General features: G+C 31.0%; 1 protein-coding gene and 1 pseudogene across 1 annotated transcript; one reads left to right on the plus strand and one right to left on the minus strand.

Moving 5' to 3' along the window:
* Positions 1–9,519: 9,519 nt before the first annotated feature.
* On the minus strand, positions 9,520–12,969 carry LOC126656632 (probable cinnamyl alcohol dehydrogenase 9). The gene is made up of 6 exons (XM_050351242.2): positions 12,830–12,969; positions 12,309–12,415; positions 11,769–11,882; positions 10,600–11,113; positions 9,947–10,100; positions 9,520–9,833 (listed from the first exon to the last, which is right to left on the minus strand). The coding sequence occupies exons 2-6, from the start codon at positions 12,404–12,406 to the stop codon at positions 9,625–9,627; spliced, it is 1,089 nt and encodes a 362-aa protein (XP_050207199.1). The 5' UTR covers positions 12,407–12,415; positions 12,830–12,969; the 3' UTR covers positions 9,520–9,624.
* A 1,580-nt stretch (positions 12,970–14,549) lies between these two features.
* LOC126655629 (disease resistance protein RUN1-like) lies at positions 14,550–20,104 on the plus strand (annotated as a pseudogene).
* The last annotated feature ends 599 nt before the right edge of the window (positions 20,105–20,703 follow it).

The following is a 20,703-nucleotide window of genomic DNA, read 5'->3' on the forward strand; positions in this document are numbered from 1 at the left end:
GATTTTATAATAAAGTTTGTACGTAGAACATAATATAAGGAGCAAAAAAACCAACCAAATTTCAAAAATGCCGAAATAAATTTAGCAAAATCAACATATGTATTCTAATAAATCAACACTCTAGAAAATGAAAGTTATAAAAAAATGGCTGAATACCAATATCATATGTTTATGTAGGAAATTCCAGAACGTTTATCGAGAAAAAAACACAAAGAGATCAATCATTTAAACAAATATGTGCACTCCACATTCCATCTTGCTACTTTTCAAGTAAACATCTATTCCGCAAACTTACAGGAGACATTTATTTCACAGACAATATTATCTTGTTTGTCAATGTTAAAATAAAAAAACATTAGTTGATATCAACATAAAATCAACATAAAATCAACAACACTGTAACATTACAATAATTCAGCAATCAATCATCATCTACAAATCGTTCTGCAGAATAAAAAAAACGCAGAAATACAACAAAATATAAAATGCAGAGTTAACAGAATTTTATTACATAAAATTACAAAATTATTCTACATAACATGAAATAAGTATTAGATTCTTTAAAGATACTCTTTATACATGTTTAATGGTGAATAAACAGTAAAAGATAAACAAATTACGGATCTGAAAATGAAAACAAAAGAACAAAAAATTTCAGATCTAAAATCAAAAAGAGAAAAGAAAGATGACGTGGCGAGACTAAGGTGGAACGACGGAGGCGAAACGACGGAGATGGAACAGCAAAAACGGAACGGCGGAGGCGGAACGGCGGAAGCGAAGGAATAAGAACGTGGAGAAATTCTGTTGGACTCGTGGAGAAGAAGGAGCCGCCAAAATTCAAGAGAAAAAGAAAAAAAATAGTAGAAAAGTAAGAATTTAAAGAAATTAAGTTACAATTTTAATTTTGGATGGTATGAAATGTAAAGTTTGGCTTTGCACTGTATAAAAGTAAACTTGGGCCAATTTTCAGTATATTGGGTAAAAAGCCCATTTTTCTTTGCATTTTGTGAGGGGCTTTTTTCATAAACAACCAAAATTTTAAAGTTTACTACTTTTATACGGATACAACTTTTCAATATTAAAACTACAGTACACGCTAGAAATATTTTCTTTTATACGGTCCAAATATATACCCCTCATCTCAAACCAACCTTCATAATTACAATAATTTTCCCTCTCATCATCATCATTTTCTCTCATCTCTCTCAACTCATATTTCTCTAATCTCTCTTAAATCACATAGCCTCCTCCGACTCTTTCAGATTCGCCGCCCTCATCCATCTATCTTAACGCCGCCGTTCAACATCACTTCAAGTTTCGTCAATATTGTTTCTCTTTTCGCCGTTGTTGGAGCTGAAGATCCGCATAGGGTTTTGGCTTGTAAAATGGCTTCTTGTTGTTCTTGGGTTGCTTCTTGTTGTCGTGTTTCTATTTTGATTTCAAATCTGAAATTCACCGTTCTTATTCTTCCTTCTTTCTTAGATCTACAAGTTTTTTTTTTATTTACTGTTTTATATAACAGTATTTTTTTATCATTAAACATGTATAAAGATTATCTTTTCATGTTTAAAAAATAATTTGTAATATTATGGAATAAAAATTTGTTATTTCTGCATTTTTCTTGCATTTGTTTGTATTTATGCGTTTTTCTTATTCTGCAGCACGATTTGTTGATGATGATTAATTGTTAAATTATTGTAATGTTGCAGTGCTGTTGATATTATGTTGATATTATGTTGATAATCAGTTGGTGTTTGTTTGATTTCAACATTGGCAAATAAGATAATATTGTCAGTGAAATAAACTAAAAAAATAAAAATTTAGCTGAGATTGGATAATGATATGTTAACATTTGGGTAAAAGACAAATAATAATTTTGAATGATTATAATGTTGAAGTGTTGATATTATGTTAATTTTTGGTTGATATTTTGTTGATTTTGTGTTGATATCTGGTTGATTTTAACATTGGCAAACAAAATAATATTACATATGAAATAAACTAAAAAATGAAAATTAAATTAAAATAGAAAAAACGATACCTTAATTTTTGATTAATTGCTAAATTATTGTAATGTTGATTTTTTTTGTTAAAGTTAAAATTAACTAAATATCAACATAATATCAACACGAGATCAACATTGTAACATTATTCATAATAAGTATTTTTCATTAATGCTAAAATCAACAAAATATCAACCGAAAATCAACACAATATCAACACTGTAACATTACAATAATTCAATATGTTTATTTGTCTTATTTTCCAATGCTAACATATCATTATCTAGTCTCACTTAAATTTTTATTATTTCAGTTTATTTCACGGACATCATTATTTTATTCGTCAATGTTAAAATCAATAAAATATCAACATAAAATCAACATAAAATCAACAACACTGAAACATTACAATAATTCATCAACTAACCATCATTAATAAATCGTGTTGCAGAATAAAAAAGGGCTTTTTACACAAACAACCTATTTTGTCAAAGTTTTAACTTTTATACGGGTGCAGGTTTGGGTTTTCTAAACTACCATGTGCGGACTGCATTATAACTTTTATACGGACTCCATATATTAAACCCTAACAGCATACAAATCATAATTTCAATTATTTTCTCTCTCCTCATCATTCAATTCTCTCTTCCTCTCAGTTCATCTTCCTCTCTTTTTTTTACCGTTCGCCGTCTTCCGCTTAGTCGTCCTCTATTCCTCCGCTCCTCCGTCATCGTTCTCATCATCGTCTCCGTTGTCATCTTCGTCAACGTCATCATCTCCTCTGCTCATCGCCGTCATCTATTTGATTTCAGATCTATAATTTATTCATTGTTTTTTTTTCAGATCTACAATTTTTTTACTGTTTTTTCACCATTAAACATGTATAGAGATTATATTTTAAGAATATAATACTAATTTCATGTTATGTAATGTAAATTTATGGTTATATGGAATAAATTTTTGTTATTTCTGTATTTTTTTGTGTTTGGTTGTATTTCTGTGTTTTTTTATTCTGCAGTTCGATTTATTGATGATGGTTGATTGCTGAAATATTGTAATATTACAGTGTTGTTGATTTTATGTTGATTTTGTGTTGATAATCAGTTGGTATTTCCTTAATTTTAACATTGAAAAAATTTATTCTAAAAAATACATTAGCAAATTAGATAATTTTGTGCGTGAAATAAACTAAAAAAAAACAAAATTTAAATGAGATTAGATAAGAATATGTTAGCATTATCATGTTGACAAGTTGTTGATTTCTTGTTGATATTTTATCGATTGTTACAATTTTTCAAAAAATTATGTTTTATTTTATTCCTTATGTTGATTCGTTGTTGATTTATTGTTCACATTATGTTGATATATATTTCAACTTTTTTTGATTTTCAATTTTATGTTGACATGTTGTTGATATACTGTTGATAACATGTTGATTTTTCAATCATTGAAAGAAAAATAAAGTTAGTCTTAAATTGATGTATTAATGAACTATTGATATGTTTTTGATAATATGTTGATTGTTTTTGACTTAAATCAATCAATGTTCTCATTTTACAAACATCTTGACTAAATTAGCATTAATTGTTGATTCGTTGTTGATTTATTGTTGACATTATGTTGATAAGTATTTTAACTTTTTTTGATTTTCAATTTTATGTTGACATATTGTTGATATACTGTTGATAACATGTTGATTTTTCAATTATTAAAAGAAAAGTAAAGTTAGTCTTAAATTGCTGTATTGATGAGCTGTTGACATGTTTTTTGATAATATGGTGATTGTTTTTGGCTTAAATCAATCGATGCTCTCATTTTACAAACATCTTGACTAAATTAGCATTAATTGTTGATATCATGTTGACATTATGTTGATAACTTGTTAATATGATAGTAGTAATTCTACTAAAGAACAATAAAGGTACAAAAAGTTTAAAATAAATGAATCAGATAAAGATGTTAGCAGAGTAAATAATCAAAACAATATGAAAAAACAACAACAATAATTCAAATAAAAAAATAAAATTATTCTTACATAGAAAAATAAAAATATATTAAATATACACCAACACAACAGTTCACAAATTAAAGAAATCTATTTCAAAATATTTTTTTTCCCTCAATTCTCTTTGCAGCTGCACAGTTTTTTCAAAATCACTTGTATAATTGTTTTGCGTTCCACCTCTCATACCTAACTAAATTTTGACAAAAACGGCTATGATACAGTTTCATTTCATCCAACGAAAGTTTATTTCACAGACAATATTATCTTATTTGTCAATGTTAAAATAAAAAGAATTAGTAGATATCAACATAATATCAACATAAAGTCAACATAAAATCAACAACACCGTAACATTACAATAATTCAGTAATCAATCATCATCAACAAATTGTTCTGCAGAATAAAAAAACGCAAAAATACAACAAAACACAAAAAAATGCAGAAATAACAGAATTTTATTATATAAAATCACAAAATTATTCTATATAACGTGAAATAAGTATTAGATTCTTTAAATATACTCCTTTATACATGTTTAATGGTGAATCAACAGTAAAAGATAAACAAATTACAGATCTGAAAATAAAAAAAAGAACAAAAAATTTCAGATCTAAAATTAAAAAGATAAAAGAAAGATGGCGCGGCGAGACAAAGGCGGAACGATGGAGGCGAAACGGCGGAGGCGCAACAGCGAAGGCGGAACGGCGGAAGCGAAGGAGTAGAAATCGTGAATTTTTTTCACAACTCAAAAAAATTTACTGTTATATAAATAAGAACGATTGAGATAATGATGAAATAGAGATGAAAATGAGAGAAGTAAGAGGAGTCGTGCAGTAATGGAGATAACGCACAGCAAAATCGTGGAGAAGAGAAGCGAAAATGGCGGAGAAGAATGAAGAAACCGCCAATTGAGAAGGAAAATAAAAAAACGGTAAAAAAGAAAAAAATCCAAAAAAAAGGTTAGATTTCATAAAATAGATGGTGTGAAAAGTAAAGATATGGATTGAGCCGTATAAAAGTAAAGTCTGGCCCAAATCCTGTATTTTATATAAAAAGCCCAATAAAAAACGCAGAAATGCAACCAAACACAGTAAAACTACAGAAATAACAGATTTTCATTCCATAAAATCATAAAATCATTTTATGTACATGAAAATTAGTATTACATTCTTTAAAGATAATCTTTACACATGTTTAATGGTAAAAAATCACTGTTATTTAAAAACAATTAACAAAAAATTCTAGATCTGAAAATGAAAAAGAAGAAGAAGAACGATGAATCATTTTGCCTCGAAATCTGATCATATGCCTTTAAAAAACTTCTAAAGTCGTTAAAAATTTCCGATATCTATTCTTCATTCCGACAAAAACTCCGATTCAGATCTGGAAAAGAAAACACGGAAACAAAAGAATGGCGGCGGCACAGCGAGGATGAAGGCGGCAGCGAAGCGCCGCTGAAACTTGCTGAAGAATGGCGACCATGAAAAAAAGTAAAGAGCAGGGGATGGAAGAATATGGAGAAAATAACTGTTAATTTGAGAGCCAAAATGAAAAATCGTATAAAAGAAATAATTATAAGATGTTAGGTTATATTTATAAAATAAGATGGTGGAGAAAGTAAAAAAATGAGATGAACTGTATAAAAGTAAAGAGTCCTTCAAATACTGTATTTGGCATAAAAAGCCCTTTTGTGAGACGTAATTGTAACTGGGTGGCTCATTTAGTGGCCAAAGAAGCCCTTCGAGATAGTTATTTTTATAATGACCCTAGCACAATTGATGTGGTTAGAGTCGAGACTCTTATAGTCGTTTTTCCGATTAATGAATTATATCATTTTGTCAAAAAAAAAAAATTGAAATGAAAAAAATACGAAATAGGGTAAAATTGATTGATTTGCAACGTCAAGATAGGATTGAAAAAGGGATGAAAGGTCATGTTTTTTTAAGACATTAGGCCTTAATGAAATATATAGACTCTTATTACTGAACCGAATAGTTGCTGGACTCTAATTAGTTTAGCAAATATTCCATACTCTCAAGTTAATAAGGTTAAGCTATAAATTTATTTTTTCTTAGAAAATTAACTACTTTAACTGACACGATAAATTTGTTAGTAATATATTTTTGGAAGATTAATTTGTAATGATTAGTTAAAATTAGCAAATAAAGGTTAGAGATTTTTCAGCCATTGTACTTCAATCAAATTGATTGCTTTAAGCGAACATCCCAATTATATCTACTCATAATTTTTTTAGGAAAAAGATCACTAGTAAATGGTTATTTCCAACTAATTAAATTACTAGCAATCACATAGTTTTTAGTTTAACAACATCAAAACTCACAGAATGTTAGGTAAAATTTACCGAATTTAACACATATTATTAACTACTAACAATCAATGACAGAATAAATATTAACTAAAAACAAATTCTAACTCCTTATGACAATATAATTAACAAGAATCTAGCAACTCCACATTCCTTCATTTTTTTTCTTCCTATAAGAAAAATTATTTAATACATATCAATTTTCATCATCGTTGTTATCATCATCGCCGTTATCATCATTATTCTATTCCGTCTTGAAAAAGACGGACATCAACATCACGGTATGACTATATCAAAAGGCGAGAGTTTGAAAGGTATATTTTGCATCGTCCTTCTTCTATCATGGCCATCTTCATCGTCGGCTAGTTATGATTCGGTAAAAAGATTCGTAAACTACTTATTTCCATTAATAGAAGTGGAAATGGTGAACAATGGAAAACATGATGTGCTATTTATGTGTGATACCAAAAACTATGATAAAGGGCTTCACAAATTGAAACCAGGAGAGAAATTTTCATATCAATTATTTGATATAATGTTTCCTCTATCTTGGTGTTATATGCAACTCAATGAAACTTACCATGGGGTATTTTGGGCATATCAAGTGAGATTGCAATGCTTGCAATGCAATTGGACAATTAAAGATGATAATTTGTATCTTATTAAACCTATTGGACAACCCCCAGAATTGCATCAATTATTTGTAGAAGGAGAGTATTTTTAAATTAATGCTTTTATAAATATTGTAGATATTGTATTAATATGTTGTTTTGTAGAAAATAATTTTTTTACTTTGTTAGTTGTCTTTGAATATGGTTTGAATGCAAGGCTTTCATGGTTAGAGTGATTGATTCTAGTACTCAATAAAGTTTATTTGATAGGAAAGTCTTTGTTTTGTTCTTAAAATGTAATTATACTTTAATAGTTATTGAATATCTGTGATAATCTCCGAATCATTTGTTACTGTATATCTATGTTAACCTCTAAAGCATTTATTGTTGTAAAAAAATTTCCAAATGAATTTTTTTGGCTGAGTCGCAAACTAAATCGCTCTTTTAAAGGCGTTTTGCGGCTTGGACGCCGTGCAAGACTGTTTATCAACCACGCCGCTTCAAAAATAAAAGATTGCATATCACTTTTTTGTTATGTTCTGCATTGAACAGTATCAATCTACTAACACCTAAAAATAGTTGCTCAAAATTACTGGGAAAGTAGAAAAACATTGTAGAGACATGAATTTTAGGATTTTGTGCAAGTATATACTATATTGTTTTGACTCTTTAAATTAATTTATTCATTCCACTGCTTTTATATTTCCAACTATCATAATAATATCGCGTGTTTTTATTATTTGATTACGGTACTCATTTTTTTCTCAAGGCTAAAACTACATAATTTCTGTCAGAACTACAATAATACAAGAATTATAAATATATAAATTGTTTATATTAAATTTTTATTTTTTAATAACTATTAAATCTTTGACAAATTTATATAATTTTTATTGAAATAAATAAAAAATATTTATTTAATATAATTTAAGTTCTATAATTATATATTTTTTGTAAATTAATAATTTATATATATATATATATATACACTAATAAATTTAATATATTATTCAATATTATAAAATAATTTTAAAGTTTAGTAATTCAAATATAATATGTATATAAAATTAAATTAAAAATAGAATAGTATATACATATAATTTTGATTCTTCGGTTGCGTATAGTTCAGTACGGTTATCTACCTAAGATCTAGAATCGTACCAATAACATTTTTCGGTTCTGAATATTTTCGGTTCGTTCAGTTCGATTTTAGAGATATCCAGGATCTGTGTTCATCCTTAGTGTCATTGATCTAGATAAATTTCTCTTTTCAGACCTGATAATCTTAATAATAAGAATTACACTCGCTTTTTTGAAATTTTTATATCAAAATTAGCACGCAACAATCATTACACGGTGTTTACTGCATAAATATTCAAACCTAATATAAGTAAATCATCTATATATAAACATATAATAGTGCAAATTTTATTTTCATATATATATATATATATATATATATATACTTTTATTCACTTTTAAACCATTGTAGATAACTATTTTCATGCTATTACTTAGCTGCCTGCTTAAGAACCTACATATATTTATCTAACTTAAGTGGTGTTTGATAAAACTGAAAATTAAGTGCTGAATTTTAAGTGCTGAAAATAATAATTGCTGATTTTTTTAAATACTGAATTAAATAAGTCTGTTTGATAACTGCAAGTCTGCAATTACTGAATATTATTTAAATTTTTATTATATTTACATATTAAACCTTTAAAGATTAACTATTTTAGAAATAAATTACTAAATATAAATTATATATTATTTAAATTTTTAAAATATAAATAAATAGTATATAAAATATATTATGAATATTACATATATCATAAATAAAAATCATAAATGTTAGTTGCATATGTAGATAATTAGTCCTTAAAGATTATAATGATGTTCCCCTTTAACTTGAAAATTAACCTTTAAAATATATTACTAGTTTTTAAAACTTTAAAAAATCGTTTAAATCTGATAATTAATGTTGTGTGTTACAAACAGAAGTTCAAATAATATTAAAAAGCGGAAATAATAAATAAATGACATAGACTATAAAAATAAAAATAAAGATAGAAAATAAAATATTTATAATAAAAAATATAGTAGCTTGCAATTTTAAGTGTTAATTTAAATATAATACACTTATTGTGATATTAAGAAAAATAAAAAAAAATTATGTGAAATAAAATATTTTTATTCGTGAGTAATAATTGGAAATAATAAGAATATAAAGTTTTTTCAATGATCAGACTAATATTTAATAACTTAATGTTTTCAGCAAAAAAAATAAGTCAAAATTTCTGACTTATTATTTTAAGTGGTTTTTGACTTCACTGAATAAGTTGAGTTAAACCTTTTTGAGTTATCAAACCAACTTAAAACAATTAAGTGCTTAATACATTAATTTAAGTAATAAATTGGGTTATCAAACACGGGTCGTTGGGTCGTCATTATAATAAACAGTCAAAATAATAAGTAAATCATAAAAATTAATAAATCTCGATAAATGAATAAACATAAAAATCTATTCTCAAATTCCTTCATGTTAGTCTATTATTTTTCATAAATCACATAGAATATGAAAGATGCTAAATCTTTTATTATAAAATCCAGAATTCAAAATAACAGAGTATAGTAACCAATGCATCACAACTTCATTCTTAGCATAAGTGTGTCATAAGTTCATAGCTGAGACTTAGACAAGGAGTTTGCAACATCAATCACAAATCGGTACTTGACATCGGACTTAGCAAGCCTATCCATGGCCACGTTAATTTCATCCATTCCGATAACTTCGACATCCGCAGTTATATTATGCTTTGCACAAAAGTCGAGCATCTCTTGAGTCTCTTTTATCCCTCCTATGTCACTCCCTCCAACAAGCTTCCGCCCTGAAAGAATTATCCACAAGACAAAATGAGAAACAACATAATAAAACCTTCGAAATACGTTATCTCGCCCTTTTAGTTTCTTACATTCTGCAATTAATAATAATGCAACTTACCCAGAACTAGAGGAAAAATAGGCAACTCTAGGGGCTTATCAGGCAAGCCGAGAGTGATCAATTTTCCATTTGGCTTCAGCAGGCTAAGGAGAGGTGCCAAGGCATGAACTGCAGACACTGTGTCAATGATGTAATCCATGGTACCAATAGCTGCCTGCAAGTTGGCAACATAAATTATCCTTCTATGATCTTATATTATTATGCAGTTGACTTCTAGATATAGAATTTATAAGCATAAAAGATGGCCAAACATGCATCTATCTAAAAAGCGTAAACTGCAAGATGAGGCTTAACAATGTATGCAATAGTGATATTCATTTGACAGTGTCATCTTTGTAAAGAAACCCTTCAACATCTAAATCTTATATGGATCTGATTTAATATATGAGGCAAGCGCGCTTAAACTGTATAAACATCAAATGATTTCGCTTCATCTATACGCCTAATTTCAACTAATCAGGTACACTATGGACTATATGTGCAAAGTATACCGTCAAATACAATGCAGTCCATAACGAGTCTATTAACCACCAATCTGAACTCTACGTGATTTGAATTGGTGAGTCTAAATTATCATTTTAGTATATACTTTATTATTATTATTATTTTCTGTTTCAAGTTTTATACAATTCAGAAGCTAGAATATCACATACCTTCATTTTTCCAGGGTCATTGCTAACAAGGAATGCATCAGCACCAAGATTATTGATTGCTTCATTCTCCTTCTTTGGTGAGGAACTAATGACAGTAACCTTCAACCCAAAGGCTTTAGCAATCTTCACAGCGACATGGCCAAGTCCGCCAAGGCCTGCTATTCCCAAATGCTTGCCAGCCTCGGTTATTCCATAATATTTCATTGGGCTATATACAGTAATCCCAGCACATAAGAGTGGAGCACCAGCATCCAAGGGCATGCTATCAGGAAATCTAATGACGAAGTGCTGGTCAACAACAATCATATTAGAATAACCTCCATAATTTTTCGTTCCATCAGCGGCAAGGGAGTTGTAGGTAAACATTATTTTAGGGCAGTAATTTTCCAAGTCCTGCTTGCAATACTCGCATGACTTGCAAGAGCCCACCATAACGCCAACACCAACCCGATCTCCCACTTTAAACTTCTCCACATTGCTCCCCGCTTTTGTCACAGTACCAACAATTTCATGTCTGGAGAATAGCAGCTATATGTATCATAATGCATATTTTTACTAGACAACAAATACAAGAAAGTTTACATTAAAATTCTATATATGGTGAACAAAATTTGGCAGGTTTTATGCCCACTTTTTCATGTAAAATTCAAATAGTAGTGTTGCTTTAAAATTTTGAGTTGCAAAATTAGCATGTATCTGCAATTACATGCAAAATAGTACCATCATATAGATCAAATCAAAGACAAAGAATGCGGTTATTAATACATAATCAAAGACAAAGAATTTGGCATTAAAAGTATCAAAATAGTAGCAACACAATGTTCTATTTTTTAGATCGAACATGGCGTATCTCAAATCTCCTCTAGAAAGGGAAGAACCTCTATTATATCTTGCAGTAGACACACTTAAATTAAAAACATTGCAGTGCAAGAATTCAACTTAACACATATCATGAAATTCAGCAATTTGTGAATTTCCGTGTTACCACCGCCTAGATGAACTAAAATTCTAGCAGATAACAGTTTTACTTTGAATTGAAAACATAGCTAGCCTATGAACATAAAGTCATCAATCATAGAATTCACATATTTTGGTGATTTCAATAATATTATTGATAAAACATAAATAACAAATTAAAGCATAACTGAATTGAGATAAAAGAATGGTACCCCGGAACTAAAGGGTAATGAGAAAAACCCCATTCATTCCTACAAGCATGCAAGTCAGAGTGGCACACCCCACAGTAAAGCACATTTATAGTCACATCTTCACCACTGTTCTCCCTGCAAATTAACAAAATGTACCATCAAAAGCCTTCACATTTGAATGATAAAAACAAAATTCTAAATCTAAAACTATTCACCATTTAAATTTTGATGTACAATTAGTGGCATAAGAAACATTTGTAATGTAAGAGGTGACACAATTGAAGTAGTAAAAGCCAATTTCCAAAGTGCAGCTAGTGGTCCACAATAATAACACTAAGCTGACCAAATTGAGTAACTCATAAAACCATTTTGAAATAAAACAAAATTCATGTAATTTTTTTTAGTTTTCAGATCTGACTTGTTGATGATACAAACATAAAATAATTGTATTCCATTCAACGTATGCAAATAACATAATTAATTATTGATTCTTAAATAAGAAACCAAACACAAAAAACAAAACATTATTCTATATAAGACCCACTGATCAATAATATAAACCTGCGAGAGAAATGAAAAGGCGAGAGGGTTCCGGAACTATCCCTGGCTGCCCAACCAAATGCCTTCTGTGGATGCTCTTCTTCTGCTGTTTTCGCCATTGATGATCTCTGTGTGTGGTTAGATTAGTGGTGGGTTCGTTGCATAAATAGCACAGCACAGCTACCACTTATAACACCCATATTTTCCATCATTTGTTTCCATAACATACAGTTATTATCGCCTTTATTATGGGTTGTTGTTGCTCTTCTAGTACACTGAAGACCAGTATCTTTTGATTTCTTTTTTCGATAACGTATTCACATTGTAATTTTGTCTGTGATTTGTATTTTTTATTTTTAATAGTACCTATGTATCTAATTGTATTCTTTTTATTTGGATAAGATCTAAACTAAATTTTTCATATTTAATATATATTTTAAATAATATTTAACATTACAGATATCTTAAATAAATAATTTTCTTCATAAATTTAAAAAGTTAATAATAAAAAAAATTGTTTAATAAAAATTAACTAAAAACACCTTTGACTCCGTCGGCGCATCCCCAAGACTCGTCGACACCTCACTCGGACCCGTCGCCAAGTTCGTCTTCCACGTAGAAGACGAGTTTCTCAGCTTGTATTCTATGGGAGGACAGGCTGCTTGATAGTCTTCTATGGGAAGATGGGTTGCTTGGTTCTCGAGAAGAGCTGCAGGTAAAAGTTTTCTGGCAAGAATCAGAAGAATTGTATTTACCAGTATGATTTACTATATCTGGAAGGGGAGGAATAGATGCATTTTTGAGAAGGAGGCTGTGAATATCCCATTGATGCTGAGCTGGATAAGAAGAGATATGCTGTTGAAGATGTATAGCAAAAGGAATAGCACACAGAAGTATATGCTGGTCTATAAGAACTGGCAAAAGTTTTGTTAATTTTATGTACAGATAGTAAAAGATGAGTTTATAACTTGTATAGGTTATATATAGGTGAGCAGTTGGGTTTTTTTTGCTGTTGTGCAAGTAGTGCAGCTTTGTATTGTTGAACTCTGGCGTTTGGGCCCTAATAATTCCAATTGATATTTACCAAAAAAAAAAAAGATGGGTTGCTTGAGCTTGTCCTCCATGGGAGGAGGATGAGGTGGAGGACGAGCTGCAACAAGTCGTGGTGGCAGGTGTAGATATTTATTTAGGTAAAAAGTGATAAGGGACTGAAGCGTTCAATAATGATTTTTAGAGAAATTTGTCTGGATGACGAGTTATGGATTTGTTTGCTAAAATTCATACAGGCATAATCTGTGCATAGCTGTAAATTTTGAGGATTAAAACGTAATTAAACATAAAGAGCCTATAAAAATATAAAGATATTGTAGTCTAAATCCAGAAATTGAACTAATTGCAATGTCTTAAAAATTTATAGGCCAATTTGGAAGTTTAACGGATCGAAATTGACCATGGCCAACCTATAAAATTTTGGGCTTTTTATACAAAATACTGTTTTTTTTACAACATTTACTCTTATACCACCCTTTCTTATGAGAATGATATATCAATTTGGGATGGAGGGAGTAATAATTTTTTTATTAAATTTAAATTTATTATCAATAATTTTTTATAATCAAAACCATAAAAAACACCCTTTCCGAAAAATTAAAAACGTTTGCGGCTCACCGGAGCAGCTCCTTCTCTAGTAGGCCGCGGTGAGCCTCTCAATCCGATAGTTAGTGGGGTTGGTCGAAACCTTTTTTTTTAATTATTAGGACTTATTTAAATATTTTTAAAGTTGAATAATTTGTTTGTATTTTTTTAAATAAAAAAATATATAATATAGCCTTTATATTTATTTGTTTTTAATAGTTTCATCATTAAATTTATAAAATTATCAATTTTTTAAATCTGAGGTAGAAGTGAAACATGAAAATGCAAAAAAAAAAAAAGGCTCAAACAGTTATTTTTCTACTTTAGGATATAAACAAAAAAAGATTACAATATGGGTGGTTTTTAAGTAATTAATTTTTAAAATATTATTGAACTTTTCGATATAAATATTACGAGAGTAGGTTCATTTTTTCTATAGTGATACAAATTTTAATATTTAAAAAGCTACATTCATTTAATAACTCGTCAAAATAATAAAATTTATATATAGCTTATATTCTCTCAATAAGATTCACAACAAAAATTCATAATCTATAATACTAGTATAATTTATGGAATATGTATTTTCATTTGGTAATGAAAAAATAAGGAAATATTCAACAACTAAAGTTAGCGAAGAACAATAGTTTTTGTTGTCCGTAAACAAGAGAGAAAATTCAGCTCTCGTCTCTCCTCCCGGGCCTACGACAATCATATTTTATGGTTCGGTAAACTACAGTGAACCTTCATTTTCCCATTTGCATATACCTCCGTCTTCAACATTCTTAGCCCACCCAGTAGCCAACCATGGCTGCTTCTTCTTCATCTTCAATGAACTCTTGGAAATACGACATTTTCTTGAGTTTCAGAGGCAAAGACACCCGATTCAACTTCACCACTCATCTATACCATGCTTTAAGCAGCAAAGGAATAAACTGTTTCATAGATGGAAAGATTGAGAGAGGCCAAGAAATTTCACCAGCAATAGTTGATGCTATTAAACAGTCAAGGATTTATGTTATTGTTTTTTCCCAAGATTATGCATCGTCTTCTTATTGTTTAGATGAGCTTTTAATGATGCTGTCTTGTTGTAAGGAGTGTAAAGATCATGTCTTGATTCCCATCTTTTATAAAGTTAGCCCAGAAGATGTGGAGAAGCAGAGCGGTGGATTTGGTGAGGGGTTTAGTAGAGTTGAAGTTGAGGTTCATGGGGATTTGGAGAGAGTGTTGAAATGGAAGGAGGCTCTTGCTAAAGCTGCTAACTTGGCTGGGTGGCCCTTGGATAATAATGGGTAATCTTTTTCTTTTTTAGTCTTGACTTTAGTTATTGTGTTTTTTAGTTAGCTTTTTGTGTTAATTGTTCCTTTTTATGGTTGAGAATTTAGCAGATGTGTTCTGTTAATGGTTGAATTTCCTTTATCTATTAAAGTGGTATTTTTTTTAGTAGGTTAAAGAGTTTAATTGGTCTCTTTTTTCTTATTAGTTGTTACCATTTCATGATCCAAATACTTGTAAAGAGTTTATTGTTCATCTTGCCTTGTTATCATTTCATGAAATAGAAAAAATAAAAATGGCTGTGAATGATTAAAGGCCGAAAATGGCGACTGAAAACTTAGTCTTTGAAGCTCTGAAATGGGTTACATTTCATCTTCCTAACAAATACAAACCTTTTAACAACCCTGCAGTAGGTGCATAGGAAGTCGACTAGAATAATTAGTACCTAGGATTGATGGAACTTTAATATCATTACCACCTATCTCTAAATCATATTCTTCTGTGATATGAAGCAATGCTAATGTTGTGCTTTTCAATTGTTTTAATGATTTGTTATAAAAAGAATTTTTGGACTGTGCTATTGTGTGTTCTGTGCTTACTATTTCCTTTGAATGAGTGTGGTAAAGTAGTTTTCAGTGCATATTTGTTCAATTTCTTAGGTGGTCTAAAGTTTTGATTCAAGTTTTCGATAACTGTTTTGGCAGAGATGAAATGTTACTTATTCGTGATTGAAATGTAAATTTTAAAGCCTTTATACTTCTCTCTCTTGGCCTTTCTCATGTAAGGTCTCTTGCTTTTTATATGGCAGGGATGAATATAAATTTATTCACAGCATAGTTGAAATTGTCTCAGCTAAATTGAACCGCAGACTATTGCATGTTGCTGAAAACCCTGTTGGTTTAGATTTACATGTAAAAGAGGTGATTTCTATGTTAAACCCTGGTTCAAAAGATGTTAGAATGGTAGGAATATGCGGAACTGGTGGAATTGGCAAGACTACTATTGCCAAAGCTATTTACAACAAAATTTCTTATCAATTTGAAGGAAGTTGTTTCCTTGAAAATGTTAGAAAATCACCCGAGGAATGCTTTGTTCAACTACAAGAGTCTCTTCTTTTTGAGGTATTAGGTGATAAGAACGTCTTTATCGGAAACTTCTCTAGGGGGATTAATTGCATAAGGGATAGGTTATGTAGTAAAAAGGTCCTTATTGTGATTGATGATGTGGATCATGTGGACCAATTGAGAAAGTTAGCTACAGTGAATCAGCTTGGTGCAGGAAGCAAAGTCATTATTACAACTAGAGATGAGCGTTTGCTTGTTCAACATGGAGTGAGAGGTTGCTATAAGATCAGTGACTTGCCTCCCGATGATGCTCTTATGCTTTTTAGTTGGAATGCATTTAAGAATCCCCAGCCTCCAGATGATTACGTGGAGCTCTCAAGATGGATAGTAAATTATGCGAACGGACTTCCCTTAGCTCTAGTTGTGCTGGGCTCTTTTTTGTATAAAAGAACGGTACCTCAATGGAAAAGTGAAATAGCTAAACTGAAACAAAAGCCTAACAAAGAAATATATGAAATGCTCAAAATAAGTTATGATGGCTTGGATGATAAGGAGAAGGCCATTTTCCTTGATATTGCTTGTTTCTTTAAAGGGATGGACAAAGATGTTGTGATGAAAATTCTAGATGCCTGTGGTTTTGAACCAGTTATTGGAGTACAAGTTCTCATTGAGAAGTCCTTAATAAGTATAGAAAACAATACGATCCAGATGCATGCTCTATTGCAATCAATGGGCCGTGAAGTTGTTTGCCAGCAGTCTCCTAAACCTCATAAGCGCACAAGATTGTGGTTTCATGAGGATGTTCTTTCTGTACTGACAGGAAATAAAGTAAGGTCCACAAATGTAAAACATTTTTCTTTTTATATGTCAAAGATTTTTTTAAAATGAACTACTTTAAATGCTACTACCTCTATTTGTTTGCTTGTTTGCAACTAACGTCTTCATAATTTGACTAATTTATGATCAAGTGCATGGTTTACCTTTTTTTTTTGGGTTCTTAGGGATCATATGATATTGAAGGCATTTTGCTAGATCTACCTAAATCTGAAGAGTTACGTTTGAGTGCTGATGCCTTCGTAAAGATGAGAAGTCTACGAATACTATTAATCCGCAATGCAACTATAACTGGGGGCCCTTTCGATCTCCCTAATGAGTTAAGGTGGATTGAATGGCCTGCTTGTCCTTTGACATCAATGCCATCTGGATTTTGTGCAAGAAAACTCATTGGACTTAACATGCATCGAAGCTACATTAGGCGATTTGGGGAGGGATTCAAGGTTATATACATGTTTTCCGTTTGTTTCTGTTACTTACATAACAATATTTTTAGAAAATATTTACATATTTTTTATTTCTGTTATCTTCTTTGTTTTACAGAATTACAAAATGTTGAAATTTATGGACTTGAGAGATTGTGAATTTCTAATGGAAACACCTGACTTTTCAGCAACCCCTAATCTTGAGAGGTTTAATGTTGGAGGTTGCTCAAATTTAGCTGAGGTTCATCAATCTATTGGGAATCTCCCTAAACTCGAATTTTTGAGCTTCGAATTCTGCTTTAACCTCGGAAATCTTCCAAGTACGTTCAGACTGAAATCCCTCCGAACGCTGCTTCTTACTGGCTGCAAAAAACTTGAGGCATTCCCTGAAATTGTGGAAGAGATGGAATGGCTGGATAAACTTTGTCTAACTGAGACTGCAATAAAAAATCTTCCTTCATCAATTGCAAATCTCACCGGCCTTAAAGTGTTAACTCTGACATACTGCAGACACCTCACGAATCTTCCACATAGCATTTACAAGTTGCAGCATCTGAAGCATCTGCTGCTTGAAGGTTGCTCAAAACTTAATGAGTTTCCCACGAATCTTAATTCCTCACTGGGATTTCCTACGTTAAGATGCATGGATCTAAGAAACTGCAATCTGCTGGAAGTCAATTTCCTAAATAAGAGCAATTGTTTTGCCATGGTGAAGGATTTGGACCTGTCAGGAAATGATTTTGTTAGTTTTCCTTCCAGCTTTCACCTGTTTAACAACTTGAGGAGCCTCAAATTATCCAAGTGTAAGAATGTCCGAGAAATTCCAGAACTTCCACCATATATCAAGAGAATAGAAGCAAGAGACTGCGAATCACTGGAAAGATTTCCACAACTAGCAAAGGTCTTTAGTTGTAATAAAGAGGAAAGCCGCTACAGACTTCATGATATTGACTTATCCAACTGCCATAAACTTGCCGTAAATGAAGGGAAATTTCTAGAGAAAGCAATGCTTTCTAAGGTCAGTTTTTGTTTTCACTTATTAGGCATCTATATATCACTGGTTTTCTTTCCCCCAAAATTTGCTTTGTTTGCATGTGTCGATTCTGTTACGTTATTGGTAAGTCAGCAAAAAAGTTAAGAATATGGTTTTGCATGTCTTCCTTAAATTTGATATTGATCTCAAGCTGTTTCTGCTTCCCTTATCCTACAAAGATTGTCCATTATTCCTTTTCGGATGTTCCAAAATGATTATATCTTTCTATTTATAACATAACTCTAAAATTAGTTTTCCAAATTACTCATTAATTTTCCATTTTAAATGAAAGCACTTTCTGTAAAAATATTTACTATAAATCCCTAGGATAAATTAGGAAATATGTAAAATGTACGAGTTTTCATATCTTTTATTTTTATTTATTAGAATGTAAAAAAAAAGTGGATCTTTTTGGGATAGAATGAGTATTTATATTTTAGCATGCTGTTGTGCTTATTTTTGTGTCCATTTTATATACATTTGGCCAGTCAGTAATCACTAGACCAAATACCCTTGTCAGTGTTTATTTTTCCCCATTTGGGTGGTTGTATTATTTGCTAGTCCTGTCCATTAATTTGGCTATATCCATGTAACAGAGATTTCGACAGGACCTTCGAATTGAAATTTTTCTTCCTGGAAGTGAGATCCCAGAGTGGTTCAGCCATCGCAGTGAAGCACATTCATTTTCTTTCCAAGTACCTTCACGTCATTGTGAGAAAATCAAAGCATTAGTTCTCTGTGCTATTATAAGTCTAAAAGATGGAGATACAGCGAATATATCTCGTCAAGTTTTCATCAATGGGCAAAATGTGATTATGTTTTCAAGAGAGTTCTTTTCATTGAAGTTTGATCATGTCTGGTTGTACTATCTTCCACGTCGCTATATTAAGGGCTTGCATCTGAAGCAGAATGGTTCCGTTCACTTTGAGGTATCGTTTAAAGTCCTCGGGCCAACTGGGGCCTCAACCCTAAAAAGTTGTGGTGTTTATGTGGTTGGCAAGCGAGATGAGGTAGTGGTTGATCCAAGTATTACTAAATCCTTAAGCTGTCCAATAGGATCCGCGTCATTGGATCTGAAGAGAAGCACCGATAATAACTTGGAACATAATGTACATTCCCCAATAATAAAGAAAAGAGCAACTGAAGAGTCTAAAATGGTTAGCAATAATGGTGACCATCACCTTGAGCCTCCTATGCCAACCAACACCGATGCACTACAGAGGAAACAGTGGCTTTCATTATCTTTGCAACCAATGGATAACATGATTGGCAATCAGATTTTCTCAAAGAACTTGGATGATGGGCTTGTGCCGGAAAAAAACATTGATAAGCCAGTAAATAACTTCCAATTCCATCACCAGCTGGACTCGCAATTCAATGGATTCCCTTAAAGAATTAGAATGAGCAAGGAGCAAGCCAAGGTAGTTAACTATGTTGCTTGGAAACTTATCGTGTTCTACATTCCGATATTTCGTTTCCGTTTCCCAAACGCTTAACTTTATATTATAACATATTCATATAAAAAATATCATTTTGCCGTTTTCTGTTTCAGGGTTTTTGGTCTCATCTTTTCCATTTCAATGCACATAAGTAGTGCATGACATTGGTTCTCTGTTGCCGCTCAAATGGGCGTGAAAGAAGTGGAAAATTAGCAGGAAACACATCCAGTTGTTTCCAGCAGTTCATCACCTGACACCTGATGTTGAACAACATTTCTGCCTCCAATTTTCTTTGCAGTTAATTGAGCCAATTGCTCTCAAGGACGAATTATGACTGCATATCAAATTTTGTTTCAATCAATGTCATCACTTCTTGGGGGCTGGATGCTTTAGGCCCTTCAAATTTTTGAAATTCTTAAAATTGCATCCTCAGAGGACTCTAATGTTCAGCTCCTACAACACGAAGTACCAACATTTTCCCATCGTACAGGTATAAAACTTGCTACCCATTTTTATTCTGCATCAGTGATGCTTTAAATGCTACTGTACTGTTGGATTATTGTGTGGTAATGATCATCTGGCAAAAACATGAAGAATTTTAATTTCTTTATGCATAATTTATAATCTTCAGCAATTTTTTTGATTTCCTGGAAAATAAATTAGTATTGTTCTTTCCATTATAAATGTTCTGAGAAATGCCTCGTAGAAACT

The sequence above is a fragment of the Mercurialis annua genome, linkage group LG7 (assembly GCF_937616625.2).
Source record: "Mercurialis annua linkage group LG7, ddMerAnnu1.2, whole genome shotgun sequence".
NCBI lineage: Eukaryota > Viridiplantae > Streptophyta > Magnoliopsida > Malpighiales > Euphorbiaceae > Mercurialis > Mercurialis annua.